At 34.8% G+C, this 25,664-nt stretch overlaps 1 protein-coding gene across 11 annotated transcripts in view; it reads right to left on the bottom strand.

Moving 5' to 3' along the window:
• The window catches only part of EFCAB3 (EF-hand calcium binding domain 3), a 177,653-nt gene extending 153,313 nt beyond the window's left edge, over positions 1 to 24,340 (bottom strand). For 7 of the 11 annotated variants that reach the window (XM_044938822.2, XM_044938818.2, XM_044938819.2 and 4 more), the window contains exons 1-8: positions 24,233 to 24,340; positions 23,387 to 23,440; positions 22,929 to 23,033; positions 10,117 to 10,170; positions 9,325 to 9,429; positions 6,954 to 7,007; positions 5,561 to 5,665; positions 4,760 to 4,813 (exon numbers count right to left, since the gene is read on the bottom strand). In XM_044938822.2, the coding sequence (XP_044794757.2) occupies positions 4,760 to 4,813; positions 5,561 to 5,665; positions 6,954 to 7,007; positions 9,325 to 9,429; positions 10,117 to 10,170; positions 22,929 to 23,033; positions 23,387 to 23,440; positions 24,233 to 24,293 (592 nt within the window). In that variant the 5' untranslated portion in view covers positions 24,294 to 24,340. Of the gene's footprint in view, positions 1 to 4,759; positions 4,814 to 5,560; positions 5,666 to 6,953; positions 7,008 to 9,108; positions 9,430 to 10,116; positions 10,171 to 22,928; positions 23,034 to 23,386; positions 23,441 to 24,232 lie in introns of those variants that run through there. The other 4 variants (XM_044938816.2, XM_044938817.2, XM_044938820.2 and 1 more) reach the window with 4 other exon arrangements.
• Between the last annotated feature and the right edge of the window lie 1,324 nt (positions 24,341 to 25,664).

The following is a 25,664-nucleotide window of genomic DNA, read 5'->3' on the forward strand; positions in this document are numbered from 1 at the left end:
CCCTAAGGAAAGACTTGCTTTCATAACACTGAGAATAAGAAACCACAGTTCTCAGTATACTGAGAATTTAAATAGTTGCTTTGTACACTAGAATGGAAAGTTAACCTAATTTTGCTCCGCTTTTCCCAAAACTGCTAAAGTGTTTGACCATTATCCTAATTTTTATCATTTCACACAATGGCTATTTTAGTGCTGCTGCTCCTGCTAAGTTGCTTCAGTCATGTCCAACTCTTTGCGACCCCATGGACTGCAGCCTACCAGGCTCCTCCGTCCATGGGATTTTCTACAACAGCAGAATTGAGTAGCTGCAACAGAAACTATATAAGCTACTCAATTCTGCTGTTGTAGCACTAAAATAGCCATTGATAATAGATAAAAGAAGACTGTGACTGTGTTCTAGCAAAACTTTCTTTATAATCAGAGGGCTAGATTTGGTCTATGAGCAGTAGTTTGTTTATCCCCGATATTGATTTTTTACTTTTCAGTGGTGAAGATCTGAAGTATATTATTAGAAAATATTTTAGAAGATATAGGAATTGCTACTAATATAGACTGACTTTGGACAATTAGACACAAACACGTATAATAACAATAAACTGTGGAAAATTCTGAAAGAGATGGGAATACCAGACCACCTGATCTGCCTCTTGAGAAACCTGTATGCAGGTCAGGAAGCAACAGTTAGAACTGGACATGGAACAACAGACTGGTTCCAAATAGGAAAAGAAGTACGTCAAGGCTGTATATTGTCGCCCTACTTATTTAACTTATATGCAGAGTACATCATGAGAAACGCTGGGCTGGAGGAAGCACAAGCTGGAATCAAGATAGCCGGGAGAGATATCAATAACCTCAGATATGCAGATGACACCACTCTTATGGGAGAAAGTGAAGAAGAACTAAAGAGCCTCTTGATGAAAGTGAAAGAGGAGAGTGAAAAAGTTGGCTTAAAGCTCAACATTCAGAAAACGAAGATCATCTGGTCCCATCACTTCATGGGAAATAGATGGGGAAACAGTGGAAACAGTGGCTGACTTTATTTTTCTGGGCTCCAAAATCACTGCAGATAGTGACTGCAGCCATGAAATTAAAAGACGTTTACTCCTTGGAAGGAAAGTTATGAGCAACCTAGACAGCAAGTTAAAAAGCAGAGACATTACTTTGCCAACAAAGGTTTGTCTAGTCAAGGCTATGGTTTTTCCAGTGGGCATGTATGGATGTGAGAGTTGGACTATAAAGAAAGCTGAGCGCGGAAGAATTGATGGTTTTGAACTGTGGTGTTGGAGAAGACTCTTGAGAGTCCCTTGGACTGCAAGGAGATCCAACCAGTCCATCCTAAAGGAGATCATCCCTGGGTGTTCATTGGAAGGACTGATGTTGAAGCTGAAACTCCAGTGATTTGGCCACCTGATGCAAAGAGCTGACTCATCTGAAAAGACCTTGATGCTGGGAAAGATTGAGGGCAGGAAGAGAAGGGGATGACAGAGGATGAGATGGTTAGATGGCATCACTGACTCAATGGACATGGATTTGGGTGGACTCTGGGAGTTGGTGATGGACAGGGAGCCCTGGTGTGCTGTGGCTCATGGGGTCACAAAGAGTCGAACACGAGTGAGTGACTGAACTGAACTGAACTTGAAACAACACCCTTGTAACTACCACCTAGGTAAAGAAATAGAAGAACGTTGATAGCACTCCGGAAGTCTATCTTTCTCAAACCCTATTCACAGTATTCCTTAAGAGGTAATTATACCCTTAGTTTTTGGACAATGATTTCATTTTTCTTTTGTTTAACATCAAAGCACTGATGACTTTATTTACATGAATCATGAACATTTTGAAGGCATTTCTATTTAGAGAAACATTTTCTTTAACTGTATAGTATATGAGAGATTTTTAGGATGGTCTCCGAAAATAAACTCAAAGGAACTTTTCTGTAAAAATAAAATGATGGTTTGGGTTTCAGTTATTATATATCTATACCTAAACCTAGAAATCAATTTGGAAGGAAACACGGAAGTTCCAGAATTGGGTTAAAACTATTCACCTTTAATCATTTTTCTCAAACTTGGTTTGATGTAGATTGGTCGTAAGTACTATTATGTAGCACATAGTCCCATACTTTCTTAAATGGAGGCTACTAAATATAATTTAGTATTTTTCTAGATATTCCAATGTCTTTGAAATTAATGAGAATGACTGCATTATGCTATACTAACTATAATACAAAAAAATTTTTTGGAGCTATTTACTTTAAATTTTTTATTGGAGTATAGTTAATTTGCAGTGTTTTATTACTTTCTATTGCATGGCAAAGTGAATCAGTTATACATATATCCACTCTTTTTCAGATTATTCTCCCACATAGGTCATTACAGAGTTGGACAATGATTTCTTGCTTTTCTTTATACATTTATCATCTAGTTGGCATGCTTAATCACTGTTATTTAGCTCTGCTTCTTTTCAAATCTTATAAATGAAATCATACACATATTAGTTTCACTGACATATTGGGAGAATAGGGGCTCTAGGAGAGGTCCACCCTGGGAACAGGTCATAGGGGATATATTATTTGTAGAGAACTTAGAAATAATAATAACACCAATTAAAAGTAAGTCTACCTTTTACTATCACCTCAGGCTCACATTTCAAATAATGTCACTACCAGACTAGAATGTTTCCACTGCATCTTCCTATCTTTGAATACCACTTTTGTGGCTGGTTGATTTTTTTTAATTGAGATGAAATTCTCATAATGTAAAAGTAACTATTTTAAAGTGTGCAATTCAGTGGCACTTAGTACATTCACAATGTTGTGAATCAACTCTCTCTAGCTTCAGATATCTTTATTGCCTGGAAAGGAAACCCCATGTTTAATAATCATCACCCATTGTACCCTCCTTTCAGTTCCTAACAATCATGAGCCTACTTTCTGACCCTATGGATCTATTACCTCTTCCTATTAATGGAATCATATAATACGTGACCTTTTATGTCTGGATTATACTACTTAGCATAATGTTTTTGAGGTTAATCCACATTGTAAAATATATCAGTACTTAATTTCTTCTTTTTAAGAAGAGATTGATACAACAGATGTGTTCATCTTTTTAAGTTAAAAAAAACTGGTTTTTTTTTTGGCTGCTCTAGGTCTTCGTTGCTGTGTGCAGGCTTTCTCTAGTTGCCGTGAACATTGGTTACCCTTTAGTTGTGGTGCATGGGCTTCCCACTGCGGTGGCCTCTTCTGTTGCAGAGCATGGGCTCCAGGCATGTGGGCTCAATAGTGTGGTGCACAGGCTTAGTTGCTCTGTGGTATGTGGGAATCTTCCTGGACCAGGGAGCAAATACGTATCCCCTGCATTGGCAGGTGGATTCTTAACCATTGGACCACCACAGAAGTCCTCATGTCTTTCTGAAGCTAAATAATATTTCATTTTATGAACCAAATTGTGTCCATTTAGTATTTATATGTTGATGTTCTAATTCTTAGTACCTTGTAATGTGACTGTGTTTGGAAGTAGGAGTCCTCTGCACTGGACTGAAGCTGATCCTGTTGTGTTGCTGTTAGTGGTTAAGCCCTACTCTTCTTCTTTATTCCTAGCTGTCTCTGTATATCTCAGCTTTGTACCTCTCTGGGTCTCTGGGTGGAATGAAAACAAAGCAAGTCCTGTGATTTTTGTTCATTTGTTTTTGCAGCCGAACCATGTAGCATGTGGGATCTTAGTTCCTGACAGGGATGAAACATGCAGTGGAAGCCTGAAGTCTTAACCGCTGGAACTGCCAGGGAAATCCTCAAAGTAGGTCCTTTGTGAAGTTCCCTGAAAGGATGGAGAAGCTAGTCATCTACCCTATTCTTCTCTTCCTGCTAGGAGAACTCTTTCTATCTGGGGAGCTCCCTCTAAGTGCTGACAGTGCCGCCAAGGGGATGTGCTGATACAGGCAAAATCAAGGTGTTCTCACCCCTTTAACACAGTTATTCTCAGGTTTAAACTCCACTGGGTTGCTTTAGTTTCTTAAGTGGACTCCTGAGCTCTCCTAGAACTGCTCTGTTGGTGGATATCTAATTAACTGTTGGTCTTCGTGGAGAGTGTGGTCCCCTACTTTATCATCTTGGTGATATCAAACTCTAAATGCAACTGATTTTTATATGTTGATTTTGTATCCTGCGACTTTACTGAATTTATTAGTTCTGGCAGTTTTTGGTGGAGTCTTCATGGTTTTGTGTATATATATATATATATATATATATATATATATATATATATATTAGTAAGATCACCTCATCAGCAAAGAGAGACAATTTTACTTCTTCCTTTCCAATTGGGATACGTTTTAATTTCATTTTCCTGCCTAACAATACAAATATTCATATACAGGAGACTGGATAAATAAATTATGGCATATTTGCAAACAGAACATTTATATAACAATGAAAAGAAACTACAATAATAAACTACAAAATCATAAATACATAATTATCTTTAAATAAAAAATGAAATATAGAACTTGTTTTAGGGTTAGAATGTTATTAGGGTTAGGATTAGGGAATACTGCACATTTATGATAGCATTTTTATAGTGTTGAATGAAGCAAAATGAAAACACTATGTCTGTTGCATTATCACCTAGATAATAAAGCTATGATTTTTCAAAAGAAGAATAAGCAACATAAAATTTAGGATATACCTGTCTCAAAAAGTGGGAAGGCAGGGTGATGGAATAGGGGAGTTAGGATTTTAATCTTATAACTTTTAACTTGCCTGTAACTGCCTTGATATTACTCATCACTTTTTTCAGAGGAATATTTCCATCAACTGTAATACAAAGCATAAAAATTCAGACAATGACACAGAACTTAGAAAAATTGTGACCTAGACCGCAGTGAAAGTCTATATAGTCTACTAAATTATTTGTGTTCACCTTCAATTTATATTTCCTGCTGAATGCTTGATTCATTATTAGTAAGAAGAACAATAGTGTTTGTCCCATGTCCTTCTAACACAGTGTCTGACCATGACAAATGTATTATTCAGTTCTTAGGTCTTCAGATGCTTTCTTACAAGCGTCGTAAAAATGCCATTTATAAAGAGTCAGAGTTTTTGTTTGTTTTTTTGGTGAACCTTACATCTGGCACTGATCCTGAGGTAGGGGCTTTGAATCTTTCATCTATTCTCAATCAGCTTTCCTTTAATGTTTTCAACTTATTTATCTATCTCTAAATGGTGATGACATGTGGTTGTTAGATACTTGAAGAAATATTAAGGATGTTCCACTACTCCCCATTATGGATATCTTTCTCTCAGTCATTTCTGGCTCTCTCTGTTATTCATTCATTCATTAATCCCTGCTCCCAAGTTTGTTTCTCCCAGCCATTCTCTGGGCTGATAAAACCATTGTGAATATCCCCTCAAAACTACTGATAGTTGAGCAGGATGACAATTTCAGATGAATAAAAATGACAAAAGACAGGATTTCTTCTTAGTTTAAGACTAGTTCTTCATGATTCTTAAAAATTTCTTTAACTCCTCAAATCAGTCTAGTTTCAGAAATTCAATGCTTACCATCAATAGGTTGCTTTTCCACTACACTTTTAAGTTCCTTATTTCTGAGCTTGATCCCCATGCTCTCCAGAACTGGATTCAGATTATTGACATCAACTTTTCCACCTTAGGAAAAAGACTAAATGTGCAAAAAACTCAATAAAGATACAATAAGAAAAATACTTCTTGTCCTGATGAGTTAAACCAGCTCTCAGCTCTCAATATATCTGGCTGCTGGTAAGAGTGTTAACTAGAATTACCTTATTGGAAAGTGGTTTGGCAATAGCCATCACAATTCTTTAAAATGTTCATAACTCTTATCCCACTAATTTCACTTTTAGAAATACAGAAAAAGCTCATGTCAAAGGGGACAGGTAAATGTTTATTATAATCTTACTCATAATAAGTGGAAAAAGAAAAAAGTACCCTGAATTTAAATATCTAAAGACAAGAGATATTGTGAAGTAAACCATTGTATTTTCATTCCACAGAAAGTTACATAGCTATAGGTGTTACAAAAAATGGGTATCACAGGAAAAAAATGCTTTTTTAATAGGGTGTAATTATATCAATCATTTAACTTATATGAATTAAAATCACATGCCCAGTATAAATGAACAATGAAATAATTCACATGATTCTCCCTGACATTCCAGGAGCCACAAGCACTTAAGTTGAGAAAACTCCAGATGAACATCAATTTACTGTTCCATCAGATGGACTAAATTCCACTAAGCCTATCATACTGTGAGCATCTTCACTCAGTGAGATTCTAGTATGAGATATATTTTTGTATATTATGGCTCTTAGGCAAGCCAGCTACTTCAGCTAATTGCTTTACTGTAGGAATAACAATCTATTCCATATCATTGGAAGAAAAAGTGACTATACCAGACTTATCAAGACTAGAATGTTGGTTTCTTTTATGGAGTCTTCCAATGAGATTTTAGAGCAATTTTTACTATATGAAATTTTTGCTATTTTAACATTAAGGGCTTCAAAATATAAAGAGTGGCAATGATTCAGCAGTAGCAATATGAGTGATGATTTTTCTTTAATTTTTATATTACTGGGAATGACACCTTTTATACTGAAAAAAGAAAGGAAAACTAATAGTTCATAGCTGTGCATTGTGATGGTTATTTTCAGCACTATGAAAACTAAAACTCCAACTTGACCTACTCAAGAGTACACAAAAAGAGAACTGTGGAGATACTTAGGACTGGTTCCTTTGAATCTGACCTTGGGATCAAGTCTACACAGCATACACTCAAAAAAACAAAACAAAACAAAACTATAGCGTCAACATTTAAAAGGGGTGGCAGAGGAATCATGATCTAATGACTAGGAAAAAGTAAATACAAAGATTGAGAATCTCAGTCTTGTGTACTTTCTCCTTACATTTATTACCCACCTTTAAAAGACTTCAAAGCTGCTAGCAGTCTATTCTGAAAAACTTTCTTATCATCTGTAAGAAAAGGCATAGTTCAGGACAGAGAATGACTCACAGATAGAACTTAAGGATCAGACTTTCCTCTTTGTGACTGACTTTATAAATCTATCCATTTTTACCTTCAAATTATGATGAAGTTAAGCAATGAAAAAAGTTGGCATTATGGTATAGAGTGGTAGTCTGGTGTAAAGGTTAAGAGTCCGGGTTCAAATTCTTGCTCTGCTACTGACTAACATTATGACCTTAGGCAAATTACTTACCCTTTCTATGCCTCAGGTTTCTCCACTGTAAAATAGGGATAAGGTGTCATCATTGTGTGTGGTGAGGACAGAACTTGGCTCATCATAATAAATTCTGGTATTATTAATAGATCTACTTACTCTTTCACATCCACAGCAACTACCAGCTTATATGCTACAGAGCTAAAACTCACCATCTTTTCCTATTCTATTCTAAATTCTTTTCATTCCTTTTTTCTATCTCATTTCTATTCTGTTTTCTTTACTTCTTGCAGTTCAAGTTTGACATGTCAGTGGCCTAATGAGTAACAGCAGGAATTTGCTTCATCCTATTTTCTCTTTTTCAATAGCACTTTCTTTTCTAAAAGCAGGTGGTTATTCCTCTGTGTTCTGCATCTCGATTCACTTCCTGCAGATGTTCTCTTGTTTCTTGAGAGAGGAATCATAAACGCAGGAAGGCCTCTGCCAGAAAATGTCTTCGCTAAATAAAGAGAACTCTGTCCTGCAGAAATTTGAGTTTTTATATCTTCCAAACTTTTGCATAATTAACAAATCCTCTGAGAAACAGGAGAAAACCTAAAACCAGAAACACCCACCAGAGACAATTCTGACCATCAAAATATCCAGGGAAATAGGTGGAAAACCTGACAACAAGGATCTGCTTGATTAGAGAGAGGCCAAATCCTGAAATGGCCTCATACTTTCCTGCAGTTGAAGTGGCCAGGAAAGCAGACAGGAAATGCCCAATCTAGTTTTAAAGAAGAATGCCATAAAAAAGTTCACATGAAAATCCTGTTGTTGCCTAAACTAAGTTGGTCAGCATTATCGAAGTCATCCTGACCCACAAAATACTCATCTCTTCCAGAAACTGAAGGGATAGTAGTTTCATGCTTGATTCTCTTGCCTTCATCATAACTGGGTAGTGTTGTTCAGTTCAGTCACTCAGTCGTGTCCAACTCATTGCAACCCCATGAACCGCGGCACGCCAGGCCTCCCCGTCCATCACCAACTCCCGGAGTCCACTGAAACCCATGTTCATTGAGTCGATGATGCCATCTAACCATCTCATCCTCTGTCGTCCCCTTCTCCTCCTGTCCCCAATCTTTCCCAACATCAGGGTCTTTTCCAATGAGTCAGCTCTTTGCATCAGGTGGCCAAAGTATTGGAGTTTCAGCTTCAGCATCAGTCCTTCCAGTGAATATTCAGGACTGATCTCCTTTAGGATGGACTGGTTGAATCTCCTTGCAGGCCAAGGGACTCTCAAGAGTCTTCTCCAACACCACTGTTCAAAAGCATCAATTCTTCGGCGCTCAGCTTTCTTTATAGTCCAACTCTTACATCCATACATGTCCACTGGAAAAACCATAGCCTTGACTAGATGGACCTTTGTTGGCAAAGTAACATCTCTGCTTTTTAATGTGCTGTCTAGCCAGGTAATATAATAACATGGAGGCTTTGCAAACTCAATCTCATCTTTGTACTCAAAGTATTCTGCATTCTCTGCAGAGATGCTGCTTTGAGGTGGAAGACTGTAACCTGCGGCCTGCTCAGGTTTCTTCAGGCTCTTCTTCATGATGCAGCTGCTGGTACTGGATGCTACAAAGCTCATGCTTGAAGGTGTTGTTAACTTCTGAACTGATATAATAATACAGAAAACACTAATTTCTTGGCAGCTGGTACAAGATTTACTTACAGGGATACATAGAACTTTGCTGAGAAGATGCTTTGTTGAGAAGCTATCAGAAAGATGTTGAGCTTTTGTACTTAAAGGAAGAAAGAAACTTTCTTCTGAGGACTTTTTTGATGCTTACTGAGAGAGACAAAATGTAAATTCCACTCCTTCCTCCCCTTTTTCAAAATCATCAGTAACATCTTACCTCCTCAACATTGATTTTTTGGAAGAGGATTCTTTTGACAGTTGATCTCTGTCCTTAAGTTCGCATAGAGAAATAGAGACACTGTTCATAAGAAAGCAAGAGCTGTAGGGTGGGGGCAGGTAAATATGAACACGTGACACTTTAAAGTATAAACATCATAAATAGAACCATAAAACTCAAAGCTTTGGAGGTCACAGTAACCCAAATGCAGCTCACCATCAACTGGCAGTAATTTTAGCAGTTCCAGACATTCCTTATCATTGACTTCTATCCCCATGTCTCCAAGAACATTTTTCAGATCACTGGCATTAATCTTTTCTCCTTTGAAAAAACAGAGTGTTTATAAGTGAAAACTTTAGAAATTTTATTCAATGTTTTAAAGAGGTTCACTAGAACATGATATTAGCCTATGTTGCATGTATCTTTAGATACATTTATAATACTTTATATGGCATCATTTCCAATCTGTGATTAAAAAGCAGAGGCAAAATGGGATATGGAAATTCAGTGTATCAATAGAAGTCAAAGTAAGTTTACTCTTATAATATTGAGATAGTGAGGGCTCTCTTAAAGTTGGGAATAATATGCAGAATTAAATCTAGTTATCAGATTGGATAATGAATTGCCAAAAGAAATAATTATGAGAGGAGATATTATACGGACTTATGTAACTGTTCACACATACACACACAAAAATATATTATCTTGCACTTTCCAAGGCTTTGCCTTATTTTTTAACATGCTTACCTAAAATTTAACTATTCACATGTAGGCAAAGACAGACCTATATAGTATCTCTACCATAGATAGAACTTGTTATGAGAACAAAGTCTGTGGTTTCATTTTAATACATAGATAACCAGAGATTGAGTGGATTTTTTCAGGTAGAAATCTTTAATGATAACTGGGTAAATGTCAAAATTAATATGAACAATAGACTACTAGACAAGAGCATCTAAAATATGATTTATTATAAAGCATTATGATTTCAGTGTCATAGAAACTCACCAGTAAAGTCTTTCATACTCAGTGCCACATTTTTTAGATCAACTTTCCCATCCACTGTAAGACACAAAGCAGTCATATATAACAATGAGACTGTTCCTTATGCTTTCTCAACCTACGATTCCTGCCCTCAGCTAGAATGTTGGTATCATCTTACATTTTAGTTCTATTCTATTACATTTTATATAATAAATAGTTACTTAGACATAAGAAAAAACTGTTATAGTCCTTTCCTCTACTTTGTTTCATGCGTCCCACTATTTCCCCCTGTACTCACACTTTTATTCTTTATGTATAAGTCTTTTTTTAAATCCTACTTATAAATTCCTCTTTGTTCCCAATGTTATAAATTTTTACAAGTATTTTTTAGGAATAAGTTGAAAAAATTTTAATCCTGCTTAACATTCAATGGCCCCTTTCTTTTTTTTTTTTTTATAATTTTAACAGTTTTATTGAGATGTAACTTAACTATTATAAAATTCATAAGTTTTCATTGTACCATTGAATACACTCAAGTAAGTTAATAGAGCTGTCCAATCACCACTATAATCCATTTTAGAACATTTTCATCACCCCAAATATTTTTCTGATGACCACCGGCAGTCAGTCACATCAATGGCCCCTTTCAATTTAGGACTGCAGGAAAGAATATGAAGAAATGACATGATAATGTATGAGTAATTCTAGAGGAACATAGTGTGTAAAACAAATCAATAAGTTGGGAAGGGGGAGTAACAAAATGAAAATAGTCCAAGAATCTTGCACTGTCTTGAATGAGGATAAAAGCCCAATATAAAATTGGAGTAAGATAAATTAAGGATGTATATTGTAATCCCTGAAATAATCTTTAAAAAGTCCAAACTAATAAGAAAAATAATAGAAACCCAAAAGCAAAGCAAGGATGGAAGAAAACAGAATGTTGAACAGGTACAAATAAAGGCATTGAGTAAAAGTAGATTTAAACACAAATATGTTAGTAATATCATAACTGCTATTAGTAATACAAAAATAAAAACTATAGATTCATATTGCTAATATTTTGTATAGGATTTTTGCACATTTGTTTATGAGAGAGACTGGCTAGTGATCTTCCTTTTTTGTGTGTTTTCTTCATCAAGTTTGGGTATCAAGATTAAGATAGTTTCATAAATCAAACCAGAAGTGTTTCTGCTTTCTGTGTTCTTTGAACAGTTGATAAAGAAGGTTACTATATCTTATTTACATGTTAGGTAAAATTCATCAAGGAAGTGATCTAACCATCTAAAACTTAAGAATTTAAAATATCTGAAATATAAGGATTCAGAGAAGTTGAAAGTAAGAAGATGGGTAGATATAGACCATACAAATACTAAGCAAAAACAAAGTAGTGTAGTTATATTGACACCAACAACATGGTCACAAATACATAAAAATTGCAAAGTTAGAAGGAGAAAAAGAAAAATTCTAAATTATGGTTGGATATTTTAATATATTTCATTGAGTAGTTAACAAAATAAGCAGAAAAAAAGCATTAAGACTACAGGAAATTTGAACTACAAATTTAACAAACTTGATTTAATGGACATATAGACAACACTGTACCCAATAATTTCAGAATGCATATTTCCTTTCACATAGGGAGCATTTACAAAAATGATCATATATTGCATTGTAAAGCCAAATATCAATAATTTTAAAAGTAATGAGGGGCTTTCCTAGTGATCCAGTGGCTAAGATTCTATGGTCCCAATGCAGGAGGCCTGGGTTTGACCCTTGGTCGGGAAACTAGACCCCACATGATGCAACTAAGAGTTCCCATACCTCAACTAAAGATCCTGCACGCCTCAACGAAAATCAAAGATTCTGCATGTCTCAAGAAAGAACTGGCACAGCCAAATAAATAAATCTTTAAAAATAAAAGTAATGACAATAAACAGTCCAAAATAATATTAAGAAAACAGTTCCAACTACAGTAACATCGACAGAACAAATCACCTATCACTGAGGAATAAATTTACAAAAAATAGGGACAAAACTCATACTTCAAACACTATAAAACATTATTGCAAGAAATTGATTGACTTAAATAAATGGAAAGACATCCCATGATCATGGATCAGAACACTTAATATTGAAACGATGGTAATATTCTCTGTGACTATCCCCTACCCTCTATCACACACTGAATTGATCTAGAAACACAAGGAAAATTTTTATCAAATCTTAGCTGGCATTTTTGCCAAATTTCAAGAGCCAATCCTAAAATTCATATGTAAATGCAAGGTATCTTGAATAGCCAAAACAATCTCAGAGAAAAGAAAAAAGTTGGGAGATGCACACTTCCCAGTTTCAAAACTTATAAGTGATTCATGTTGATGTATGGCAAAACCAATACAATACTGTAAAGTAATTAACCTCCAATTAAAATAAATAAATTTATATTTAAAAAAATAAAAAGTGATAGTAATCAATGTAGTGAAGTACCAGCAAAAGGCTAGATATATGGATCAATGGAGAGGAACTGAGAGTTCAGAAATAAATCACTGTATTTACTATTAATTGATTTTTGACAGGGGTACCATGACAGTTCAATGAAGAAGAGGAGACTTTTCAACAAATGGTGCTGAGACAACTATTCATCCACATGCAAAAGACTGAAGTTAGATCCCTTCTTCATACAGAAATAATTTCTAATGTATCATAGACTCAAAATTAAGAGCTAAAACTATAAAACCTTTAGAAAGAAATATAAAAATAAATCATTTTTATTATGGATTAGGCAAAACATTCTTAGATATGACACCAAAAGCATAGGTGACAAAAGAAAAAATAGATAAATTGGACTTCATCAAAATTAAAAGCATTTGTGCTTCAAAGGACACCATCAAGGAAGTGAGGAACTCACAGAACAGGAGAAAGTATTTGAAAATCATGCTTATGATAAGGGAGTTTTATATAGAATATATAAAGAATTCTTATAACTTAATAATAAAAAGACAACCCAACTGAAAAATAGGTAAAGAATCTGAATATATGTTTCTCTAATGGAAATATATGAATAGCCAACAAGTACGTGAAGAGATGTGCAACATCATTAGACATAAAATAAATAAAAATGAAAACTACCACTTCACATCACTAGGATGACTATAATAAAAAAGAGAGATAATAACAAGTAGTGACAAGGATGTGAAGAAATTGGAACCCTCACATGTTGCTGATGGAAATGTAAAATGATACAATTGCTTTGTAAAATAATTTCAATTCCCCAAAATGTTAAACATAGAGTTATCATATGTTCCAGCATTTCCACTCCTAAGAATATGCCCAATAATAATGAAAACATGTATCCATAAAAATTTACATGAGACTATTCATAGCAGCATTATTCATAATAGCCAAAATGTGGAAACAAACCCCAAATGTTCATCAACTTACGAATGAAGAAACAAAAAGTGGTATATCCACATCATGGAAGATTGCTTGGCAACGAAAATGAATGAAGTGGTGATACATGATATAAAATGGATAAGCCTTGAAAACATTATGCTATATGAAAGAAACCAGTCACTTATGATTCTCCAGAACACATGAAATCTCCAGAACAGGCAAGCCGGTAGAGATGAAAAGCAGATTAATGGTTGCTAGAGGCTGAGAAGAAGAGAGTAGGGGATGACTGTTAGTGGGTAAGAGGTTTCCTTTTGGGGTTTGGTAATGTTCCAGGCAAATAGGTGGGGAAACAGTGCAAACAGTAGCTGACTTTATTTTTCTGGGCTCCAAAATCACTGCAGACGGTGACTGCAGCCATGAAATTAAGACACTTACTCCTTGGAAGGAAAGTTATGACCAACCTAGACAGCATATTGAAAAGCAGAGACATTACTTTGCCAACAAAGGTTCGTCTAGTCAAGGCTATGGTTTTTCCAGTGGTCATGTATGGATGTGAGAGTTGGACTGTGAAGAAAGCTGAGCGCTGAAGAATTGATGGTTTTGAACTGTGGTGTTGGAGAAGACTCTTGAGAGTCCCTTGGACTGCAAGGAGATCCAACCAGTCCATCCTAAAGGAAATCAGTCCTGAATATTCACTAGAAGGACTGACGCTGAAGCTGAAACTCCAATACTTTGGCCACCTGAAGCGAAGAGATGACTCATTTGAAAAGACCCTTACGCTGGGAAAGATTGACGGCAGAAGGAGAAGGGGATGACAGAGGATGACATAATCGACTCAATGGATATGGGTTTCGGTGAACTCTGGGAGTTGGTGATGGACAGGGAGGCCTGGCATGCTGTGGTTCATGGGGTCACAAAAAGTCAGACACGACTGAGCGACTGAACTGATTGACTGAATGTTCCAGAGTCCAAGCTGGGTTTAGAAAAGGCAGAGGACCCAGAGATCAAATTGTTAACATTCGCTGGATCATAGAGAAAGCAAGGGAATTCCAAAAATCTGTCTACTTTTGTTTCATCGACTATACCAAAGCCTTTGACTGTGTGGATCATAACAGTCTGTGGAAAGCTCTTAAAGAGATGGGAATACCAAACCATCTTACCTGTCTCCTAAGAAGCCTGTATGTGGGTCAAGAAGCAACAGTTAGAGTCTGTATGGAACAATTGACTCGTTCAGGATTAAGAAAGGAGTACGCCAGGGCTGTCTGCTGTCACCCTGTTTATTTAACCTATATGCTGAGCGCATCATGAGAAATGCTGGGCCGGATGAGTTACAAGCTGGAATTAAGATAGGCAGGAGAAGCATTAACAACCTCAGATATGCGGATGATACCATTCTAATGGCAGAAAGCGAAGAGGAACTAAAGAGCATATTGATGTCAGGTGAAGGAGGAGAGTGAAAGAGCTGGCTTAAAACTAAACATTAAAAAAACTAAGATCGTGGCATCCAGCCCCATTACTTCATGGCAAATAGAAGGGGAAAAGGTGTAAGTAGTGACAGACTTCCTCTTCTTGGGCGCTAAAATCACTGCAGATAGTGACTGCAGTCATGAAATCACAAGATGATTGCTTCTTGGCAGGAACGCTATGACAAACCTAGACAGTGTGTTGGAAAGCAGAGACATTACTCTGCCAACAAAGGTCTGTATGGTTGAGGCTATGGTCTTCCCAGTGGTCATGTACGGTTGTGAGAGCTAGCCCATAAAGAAGGAAGAGCACCAAAGAATTGATACCTTCGAGCTGTAGTGCTGGAGAAGACTCCTGAGAGTCCCTTAGCCAGTAAGGAGATCAAGCTAGTCAATCTTAAGGGAAATCAACCCTAAATACTCATTGGAAGGACTGAAGCCGAAGCTGAAGCTCCAGTATTTTGGTCACCTGAAGTGAACAGCTGACTCATTGGATAAGTCCCTGATGCTGGGAAAGACTGAGGGCAGAAGGAGAGATGGCTGAATGCCATCACCGATACAATGGACATGAACTTGGGCAAACTTTGGGAGATGGTGAGGGACAGGGAGGCTTGGCTGGGGTCACAAAGAGTTGAACATGACTGGATGACTGAACAAAAACAACAACAAAGTTCTAAAATCTATTATGGTGATGGTCACGTAAGCCTATGAATATGCTAAAACCTGTTGAATTGAATACTTCAGATGGGCAAATTGTATGGTATGTAGATTATATATCAATAAAGTTGTTGAAAAATAAAATACAATAAAATGTAAAGGGATTAAAATCACAGAGTAGGTTCTTCGACTACCATGCAATTAACCTAGAAATAACGCACATGGGAATATCTGAGGGTTGAAAATAAATCACAACAGAACTAAGAAATATCTTAAACTGAATAACTAAAAAATATATCATGTCTCAAAATTCATCCCTGGTTTGGGAAGAGGAGGAGGAAATGGCAACCCATTCCAGTATTTTTGCCTGGAGAATCCCATGGAGAGAAGCCTAGCAGGCTACAGTCCATGGGGTCACAAACAGGTGCCTTTCCTCTTTTTTTCTTGGTTAGTCTTACCAAGGGTCTTGTTACACGACTGAAGTAACAGCACACACACATGAGGGTTGAGAATAAATCACAATAGAACTAAGAAATATTTTAAACTGAATAACTAAAAAAATATATATCAGAATTCAAAATATATTAGAAAAGAAAAAAATTAAAAATCAATAAGCTAAGCATGCACCTTAAGTTAGAAAAAGAATAGCAAATGAAATCAAAGAAAATTACAAAGAGCAGAAATTAATGAAACAAAAAGGAATTAAGAATGTAGAGGTTTAACAAAGTGAAAAGTTGGTTGTTTGGAATGACTTTTAATACTTGTTAGACCCTTGGTAAGACTAACCAAGAAAAAAAGAGGAAAGGCATAAATAACCAATATTAGGAATAAGCAAGATTCCCATACTAATCTTGCAAAAGATAGTTATTAAATAATTTTATTTAAATACATTAAAAATTCATATAAAATTGACAAATTCCTAGAAAACCAGTTTACCAAACTGACACAAGAAGAAACAGTCTTTTTAATTGGAAGTTAAAAATTCCAACAACACAAACAACAATAAGATAATAATTCAGACTCAAGATGTCTTCATTGGTTAATCCCACCAAACATTTAAGAATGAAATGATGCCACCTTAAAAAACTCTTTCAGAGAATTCAAACAAGAAATACTCAACATATTTTTTAACTTTGCTAGTAAAATTTAATGAAGACTGAACAAATAAGGAAAATCTCTTATAAACATGAATGCAAAAATCTTCAATAAAATATTATCATTCTGAATCCAATAATATATAAGTGATAATCCATCATGATTAATATATTCCAGGAGTGCAAAGTTTTTTAATATGCAAAAATCAATCAATGTAGTACCCCAGATTAATATATTTAAGGAGAAATACTATATAATCACTTCATAAACACTTTATTACATGCAATGATCAGGTGTATAAAAAATGAATTGGATAAATGTCAACATCCAAAACAAAAATAGGAATAGAGGAGAACTCCTTTAATTTACTAAAGGTTATGTAAATAACCCCAAATCACAAAAAACCTTCAACAAAGTAATATTTGCTGGTGAAATATGGAATTATTTCCCTTTGAGATTAAAAACGAGTTAGCCTTTGTTAGTCCTGGCCATGGTTGGGGCTGTGAGCAAGAGGAAGCTGCAAGCCCAAGGCTACCCTCACCCTGACACATTGCAGTAAAGAACTTCTTAAAGATAAGTCTGAACCCTGAACACAGTCATGTGAAAGTCTGTGTCCAAACCAGGAGCTGAAATGGCTTTTCTTATATTCTAGAAGGTATGAAGACAAAAGGAGACTCTGATGAAGAAGTTGTTTGAGATGGAGTCAGTCTTTATTGAAAAGAAAGCATAGCAATTCCTTTAGGAACAGAGATGGACTATGTTGAAGACAAATTATCTCCTGAGCTTGTGTTCAACAGCCCAAACATAGAAGGAATTTTGGCTGTGGAGAAAGCTTGATTATTTGAAACATCAGGACTAATCTGGCTGTAAGCTCCTGGAGACTAGTGGAAGCCTTCAATAAGTCCAGGTTTACAGAAAAAGTTTGTGACTGTTTTGTTCTTAGGGTTTATTATGTATGGCTGCCTTATGAAGAAAATAAAATTATATATTTTGAAAATTAAGCCTGTATGTTAGATTCCAGAAGTGACATTTGTATTCTTTTTAGGGAACAGAAAAGCAGAAGCCATCTCTCTTTGTGTCAATTTTCTGCTATGTAAAGAAAAAAATATTGTATTTCTCACTGAACTCGCTAGTATCCTTTCATTAGAACTAATTTCATTAAAGTTGCCTTTCTGGGAGAATTTTAGGAAATGTATGTTTAACAGGTGTGCTGTCATTGGATCTCTGCTGAATGGCTTGAAAATGGCTTGGCATTTTTTTCTGACCAGGTTGATGGCTTTTAAAATTTGGAGGCAAGAAGCCCTGACTGCAGGTCATGTACTGTTTCTAAATCCAAAATTGGCCTGATATTTTTTACATTTTTATAAAATTTTCTTTTTTTTTATCTTTACAGTCTTTATTTCTAGCACAAGGATGGAAAATGGCAAGTGCTGAAAGCACATTTATAAAATGAATGAATAAATAATTGAAAATGAATGAATGGGCAAGCATGAAGAAACTCTAAATGTCCCTGCTACACATGCAGTCAATCCACACAGAAGATCTTGAGGGTGGGATTACCTTTAATATTACCAACCATTAGATAAAGTATCAGGCAACAATTTCCTTGCACTGTGGTGCAGAAAAATTCTGAGTGAGGGCATCAAAAATAAATGCCTAACTCCCTTGTTTTTTAATTTATTTCTTTGCCACCTAAATGTCTGCTCAAAGATGGTATCTCAAGCTGACTTAGATTCTTTTAGTTGACAGGTCTCTCTCTCTCATTTTTTAATCTCAGTTTTATTTATTTATTTTACTTTACAATATTGTATTGGTTTTGCCATACATTGACATGAATCCGACAGGTCTCTTAAAAGGCATCTAGCTCACCCTCCTCAATTCTATACTTGAGGAGGCAAGTCCCCAGGGAAACTGAAAGGCTTTTGTCCATACTCACACTGTAAGCTAGGTAGGGCAGAACTGAGGCTCTACCTCTCTCCCCTACCTTATACTGCATGAATTCATACTCTGCTCTGAGATCCATGTTATTTGACTGTAGAAAGTTGGCACTATAGCAAGAAAAGATAGTACTGATGGTATTTTCAAATACGCTACTGAAAAATTTGGTATTCATATGGGAAAGAAAAGAAACTTAACCCCTACGGCATCCCATATACAAAAATCGTATCCAGGTGGATTGTTAGTTAAATTTGAAATGCAAAACAAAGGAATTTTAAAAAGATAATGTGGGACAATACTTTAATGACCTTAGGATAGGAAAAGATTTCTCTTATATGGTATAAAAGATACTAACCATCAGGGAAAAGATTGATATATTTGACTACATTTAAATTAAGAACTTCTGTTCACTGGAAGACACCATTAAAAGAATGAAAAAGCAAGCCAAAGAGACAGTTCTTTGCTTTGCAAATTAGCCTCAAATTGCCTATACAGAGAATACACAAAGAACTTCCACAGTTCAATAAGAAAAAAAATCACAGTAGAAAGATAGGCAATATAATTGAAAAGTCAGTCCACAAAAGAGGCTACACAAATAATTAATAGATATATAAAAAGGTCTCAACCTCATTAGTAATCAGAAAAATATAAACTTAACCTTCAGTAAGTTACCCCGATACTCATTAAAAAGAAGCCATTGACAAAATGTTCCTTGCTATGTGATTCCATTCATATGAAGTTCAAAATATGGGTGAACTATAAAATTTGAGATGCATATTTATGTGGTAAAATATGAATAAAACTGAAGTAGTGATTACCATAAGGATTATGGTGGTGATTACATTGAGTGGGCAGTGTTGGGAAAGAGAACACGGTGGATTTTAGATGTTGGTGGAGAGTATACAGCTGTTTGTTTTATAACCATTAGTTACACAGGAAATTCATGTTTTACACACTTTTCTCTATGTATTATATATTTCTCTATGTACTAGGAAAAGTAAAGACATTACTCCAAATCCTATCTCCCATAGAGATAATCACTGGTCATTCCACAGACTCTCATCTATGAAGTTGCACAGGTAAGATAGATATACAGAATTATTTTCAAGAAGGTGCACAGGTAAGATAGATATAGAGAATTATTTTCAAAAAGCACTATATATATGGTTTTAAAAATAAGAATCTTCAATTTCTAATAAATATACCTGTACAAGAGATATTTATGAAGATGGCCAGTTAATTTTAAAAGAATATGAAAAACAGAGGTGAAGCCATATTTTCAAACTTAATCTTTCAATTTTAAAAACTATCACCTGATTTCCTGCTATGAAAAGCATTTTCTCACTTCCTCCCATTTCCCCCCTCACTTTCATGTTTTTATTAGTTATGTTATCACTGTTACACTGACACATATAAACATGATATTTTGTATCTATCATCCCCACAATTGTCTAGTACTTGCTCGGTATTCAAACAGATTTACAGGTCACCACCAGCCTTTTCACTATTGTTTCCTTTTGCTCAATTTTAAGTTATTTCTTAACTATATTTCATCATCTTTTTTTCAAGAGGTGCTGAATTCATTTAGTTTTTCCCATATTATTAAAAGTTGTAATTTTATATTTATATATAAAATTTTTATGTATATTTGAATGACATCATAGCTGTACATAATACTCTTTGTCACACTTTGTTTTTCACCTTTGTAGATACTCTGACATTCTTTTCTGGAGCTGAATGTTGCTTTGGAAACCCATCACTTCCTCTCCTCATCTGTTACCTGCTTTCTATCATCTGTGCATCTGAAAAATTCTCATTTTTCCTTTAAGTTCAGTAAGCAAACTAGAAAATATTTCACTGTAGGGCACTCTGGATCACCATTTTCTGGAGCCTGGTGTGACATTTTTGATCTGCATTCATTCCTTCATTTTATAGAAATTTTCTTTTTTAAAAACTATCATTGATTAAAAAGTTTTAATTGTTATACTCTCTTCTAAAGATATTTGATATTCTTATGGTGGATGCCTTTGTGAATCATCCATATCTACTAGATTTTTGATAATTTTAATCTTTTTTCTCTGTATTTACTGTACCAAGTCTGCTCACACTGTAATATGATTTTTAGTGCTTTATATTTTTAAATTTTGATGTTTATAATTTACTTAATAATTCTATAATGACTTTTTGTACTTATTCTTTTTTTAGTTCTGCAATTTACCTTTTTAAGATTTATATGTTATGGTACCATCTCATTTTTGAGCTTTAGTTTTATTGAATCCATTAAAGTTGTCCTGTAATATGAATTAATTGTCAACAACCTCTTTTTCATTGTTCCTTAGGTTATATTTTCTACTTGATGGATTATTTGTCTTTTGCATGCTGTCTTCCTTCATCCTATCTTCTTACCTTTCCTTTTCACTTTTCTGTTTTTCTTCACTGTGTTAATGCTAGAATTGCCACCATATCCTTTTTTTTTTTTTTCCAATCTTGCATATGCTTCAGCAACTCTGTCCAGATCTTCATTTTATTCTCAGGATTTAATATATCTTTTAATAGCCCTTTCTACAGCAGCTGAGACTAGTTTGCTTTCTTCAGTGAGATGGCATTTGAAGAAAATTGTTCTACCCACTTTTATTGTAATCTAAGGGTAGAGTGAGGTATGTCATGTGGTCTTATACTTGAGCCCTGCTCTCGTATCTGAACTTTGGTTAAATGTCCCAACAGGGGTCATTGCTCTGAGACCCTGGTAAAGACATTTCACCAAAACCCAGATCTGCCTATGGGATGGTATTCTTGGGCTTCAGATGAGACCCCTGATTCAGCCTAGGGCTCTGAAGCTTTTACTTCTATCAATGAGTGATTCCAATCATTCATTTTCTCTGTTGTAGCCATTTCTCCCCAACAACTGTTTCTTCTTCTTCCTCATAAATGGAGAGAGAAAAAAGTTACGTACCCAGTTTTCTTCATCCCAGATCTGGGCATTTTAGTGATAACTCTCTGGATTTCACCAATTTAATTTCTGTGGGAGGAGAGAGGCTCAGAGGAGCCTAGCTCTGTTGCAGTAGTTTCTACTTTAGAATCTTTTTTTAATTGGAGGAAAATTGCTTTACAATGTTGCATTTGTTTCTGCCATACAACGATGAGAATCAGTCATAATTACATATATACTCCCTCCCTCTTAAGCCTCCTTCCTCTCCTTCCGCGATCCCACTCCTATAGGTTCTCACAGAGCACCAGTCTGGGCTCCCTGTGTTATACAGCAGCTTCCCACTCCCTCTCTGTTTTACACATGATAGTGTATGTATGTCAGTGCCACTTCCTCAAATCGCCCCATCCTTTCCTTCCCCCGCTGTGTCCAGAAGTCCATTCTCTATACGTATGTGTCTCCATTCCTTCCCTATTCTTATAGGTTCTCTGGTTGTCTCCTTTAAATATTTATGGCATTAGATTGGTCTTTTTCTATTATTTGATTGATGTTAAATTTCCTTTGTGGATTTTTTACTTTTTCATTTTTGTTGCTCCTTTGTTAGGTATTGGAGGAAATAAAAACTAAATGTTTTTATTTAGTTTATAATGTTTTCTCATCATCTTAAACTGGAGTTCTCTGGACCAGTTTAGCATTAAAACAAACAATTCCTTGAAATTTTGAAGGAATTTATTCTCAAATTTATTTTCTGCAGGGCTGTCACCTTTTGTTGGAGTGATGGGTGGTGGCTGATAGGTATACTTATTTTATAGTTTTTTCCAACTATCATTATTGGCCTATTTATATTTTCACTTCATCTTTGATTAATATTGGTAACTAATTTATTTTACCTTGGAAAAATGTTCATTGTATTAATATAAATAATACCCTAATCCCACATTATACCCAACAGTGAGTATCATTATGCTCTTTTAAAATTCTTAGTGTTTTTCTGTCTCCTTTTAATCTTCTGTTTATATCAGAACAACTGAGGCATACATTTAATTACTCCTCATTATAGGTTGTTTTTTTCTTTTGACTTATTATTTAATGTTTCTTTAAAATAGTTCTCATTCTATCTTCCTTCTTCTTCTTCTTCATTTTTTGATCTGTTAGCATTCTCATGAATTTTTATTATTCACAGTGGAAAACATTTTTTGGTCTTGGATTAATGAAGATACAAGGATGTGTTTTCATTTGAGACCTGAGTTTGGCTACAAGCTGTTAAAAATGCCCTGTTAATACCAAATAAGTACTATCATTAATTTATAGATGTTCTCAAACCCAAGATGTACTAAAGGGAATAAATTTTTATCTACAATGCTCACCATCAACTGGCAGGTATTGTGAAAAATCTTCAAGCTCTTTATGTGAAAGCTCAATCCCCATATTTTCCAAAAACGTGACCAGGTTAGTCATATCAATCTTTCCTCCTTAGAAGAGGCAAGAAAGATACCAAGATGTGAGAAAAATCTGCATTAATTCATGTGTATTACAGTTAACACTTTAATCAAGAAGACGTTAAGGTGCAGTAACACCCAGTCAAGGGTACAAGGAGGATCAACTGATAATTCAACTTCATCTTTCATTCAATCAACAAAGTGAAAATTTTAAAAGGACCGGGTAATTTTCCAGGGATTTATGGCATAACATGTATAATACATGCATAAATACTGAGAAAATACACATATGGGATTTTTAATGTAATAAAAAATAAGTTAGCATATATAAAAATATACAATAATATCTCAGATTTATTTGACTTCTCATCATACTTTTCACTCACTTTTAAGATTCTTCACACTGTCTAGCAACCTTTTTTGAAACACCTTTCCTTCAACTGTAAGAAAAGGCATAATTCATGTCAGAGAAAAAGTAAAAAGGGGATTCACCTAAAAAAAATTCTGCAATTCTTCCCCTAATCTCATAATTTCAAAAAGAGAATTTTAATAATTCTTTTCTCCTGAAATGTACCTATTTGCTCTCAAATAGTAACAAAAGTTGTTTGGAGAAAGACCTTAATGAGGCAAATCTATTAGCTCTTGGATAAAAACAATGATTATTGGTCTAAACCTTGTATAAAAGTGAAAGTTGCTCTCTCTGTCTTGTCCAACTCTCTGGGACCCCATGGACTATACAGTCCATGGAATTCTCCAGGCCAGAATACTGGAGTGGGTAGCTGTTCCCTTCTCCAGGGGATCTTCCCAACCCAGGGATGGAACCCAGGTCTCCCGGATTGCAGGAAGATTCCTTACCAGTTGAGCTACCAGGGATGTCCTAAACCTTGTATATCCCATTTGATTTTCTTTTATCTCTGACTTCTTCCTTTGTACCCTTTACCCTTCCATTTTCACACCCTTCCACTTACTATCAGGCATATTAGTGGAATCAAGGACAGTAATACATATAATTTTTTGGTAGGAATGAGTGAAATAGCTATTGCCTACCATAATATAAATTAAATGACCCAGATTTTCTTTGGCAAAAATCAAGTACTGAAAGTTTTCCAAAATGATTACAAAAAGAAAAAATAACAACTTGCTAGCAATACAGAGTTATTTTAGAAGAAAACGACACAGTCAAGCACTCTAAAGCCATTTGAAGAATACATATATAATTTTAAAATCCTTACCATCAACTGGTAGAGTTTTTACTAAATTCAAGTATTCCTTATCTGTGACTTCTACTTTCATGTCTTTTAGAGCTTTTTTTAGGTCACTGACATTTATCTGCTTTCCTAGAAAAGACAGAAATGGTGATAAAAGAATTATTATAATTATTTAGAAGGATAAAAATCAGTGAGTTATTACAACAAAAGCTGCTAACTAGTAATATTTTCACTCATGCACTATAATTTTGTGGGTACTTAAAAATAATGTGTTGTAAACAAATAAAAAACTAACATTTATGACCACCCTGATTATGTAAGTGGTAAAAAAAAAAAAAAAAAGAAGCCAAATATTGGTTCTTTTCTTCACTAAACAGAAATGTAAGTATTTCTCCAGATAGTTTTGAAATTAGCATTATGCTAAGAGAAATGCAATCTTAGGTACATAAATTTCATCTAGAAAGGCATATAAATTATATGCCTTATATTAACTAATTAATATAATGTATATAAAAACATGTATAGTTAATACTTGTTAGAAAGTATCTTTAAAAAAAACAGGGCCTCAGGCTTCCATAATAATTTTTGTTTTGCACTATTTGTATAGTAAGTAATCTTTTGATTATTACTTTTATACTTTGCAAACAAAAACAATTTTGGTTTAGTTAAGCCTTTTGCTTTAAATCAGCAGAAAATGAATCTCTGCAAGCTCACTGTCTATAAAGTCTAGAATCCAAAACTTTTAGTCAATAAATTAGATATGTTGCATATTTCAAGTATGTATGTCCAGTACAGATTTCTTTTTATTTATTCTGCTTGGGATTCACTTGGCTTCTTTAAATTGACACCCTTTCTCTCTTCTGGAAAGTTCTCTTCAAATATTGATCCTGTCTCATTCTCTCTCTTCTTCCTGGCATTCCAATTAAAAATACGTTAGATTTTCTTATTATTCTGTAAGTCTCTTAATCATTTTTTCACATTTTTCATTTTTTGGTCTTTCTGTGCTACATACTTTATAACTTCTTAAGTTCCTTAGTTCTTTCTTCAGCTTTTTTAAAGTTACCATTCAATCCATCTAATGTTTTAAATTTCTATTGTTTTTATTTCTTGAAGATCTCTTTGGTTCTTTATCAAATCTTGTTTGCTCTTCATTCACATATTTAAGGCCTCTTTTTTAATTCTTAGACTATATTAAGAATGTTTAACATTTTTTTGTCTGATAATTCCAAAATCTAAATCTGATTCTGCCATATGATGGCTGTTACTCATCATGCCATGCTTAGTTACTCATTGTGCCAATGTGTTTAGTAATTTTAGACCAGGAACTTCTGTGTATGTGAAATTCTTTGAGAAGATAAGTATCCTTCAGAATAGGAATACTTCAGAGGAGGATCAGAATTTGCTTATGTCAGTTTCCCGGGGCATTAGTCTTTTAGAATTCAGTTCAGTTCAGTTG

The sequence above is a fragment of the Bubalus bubalis genome, chromosome 3 (assembly GCF_019923935.1).
Source record: "Bubalus bubalis isolate 160015118507 breed Murrah chromosome 3, NDDB_SH_1, whole genome shotgun sequence".
In the NCBI taxonomy this organism is placed as follows: Eukaryota; Metazoa; Chordata; class Mammalia; order Artiodactyla; family Bovidae; genus Bubalus; species Bubalus bubalis.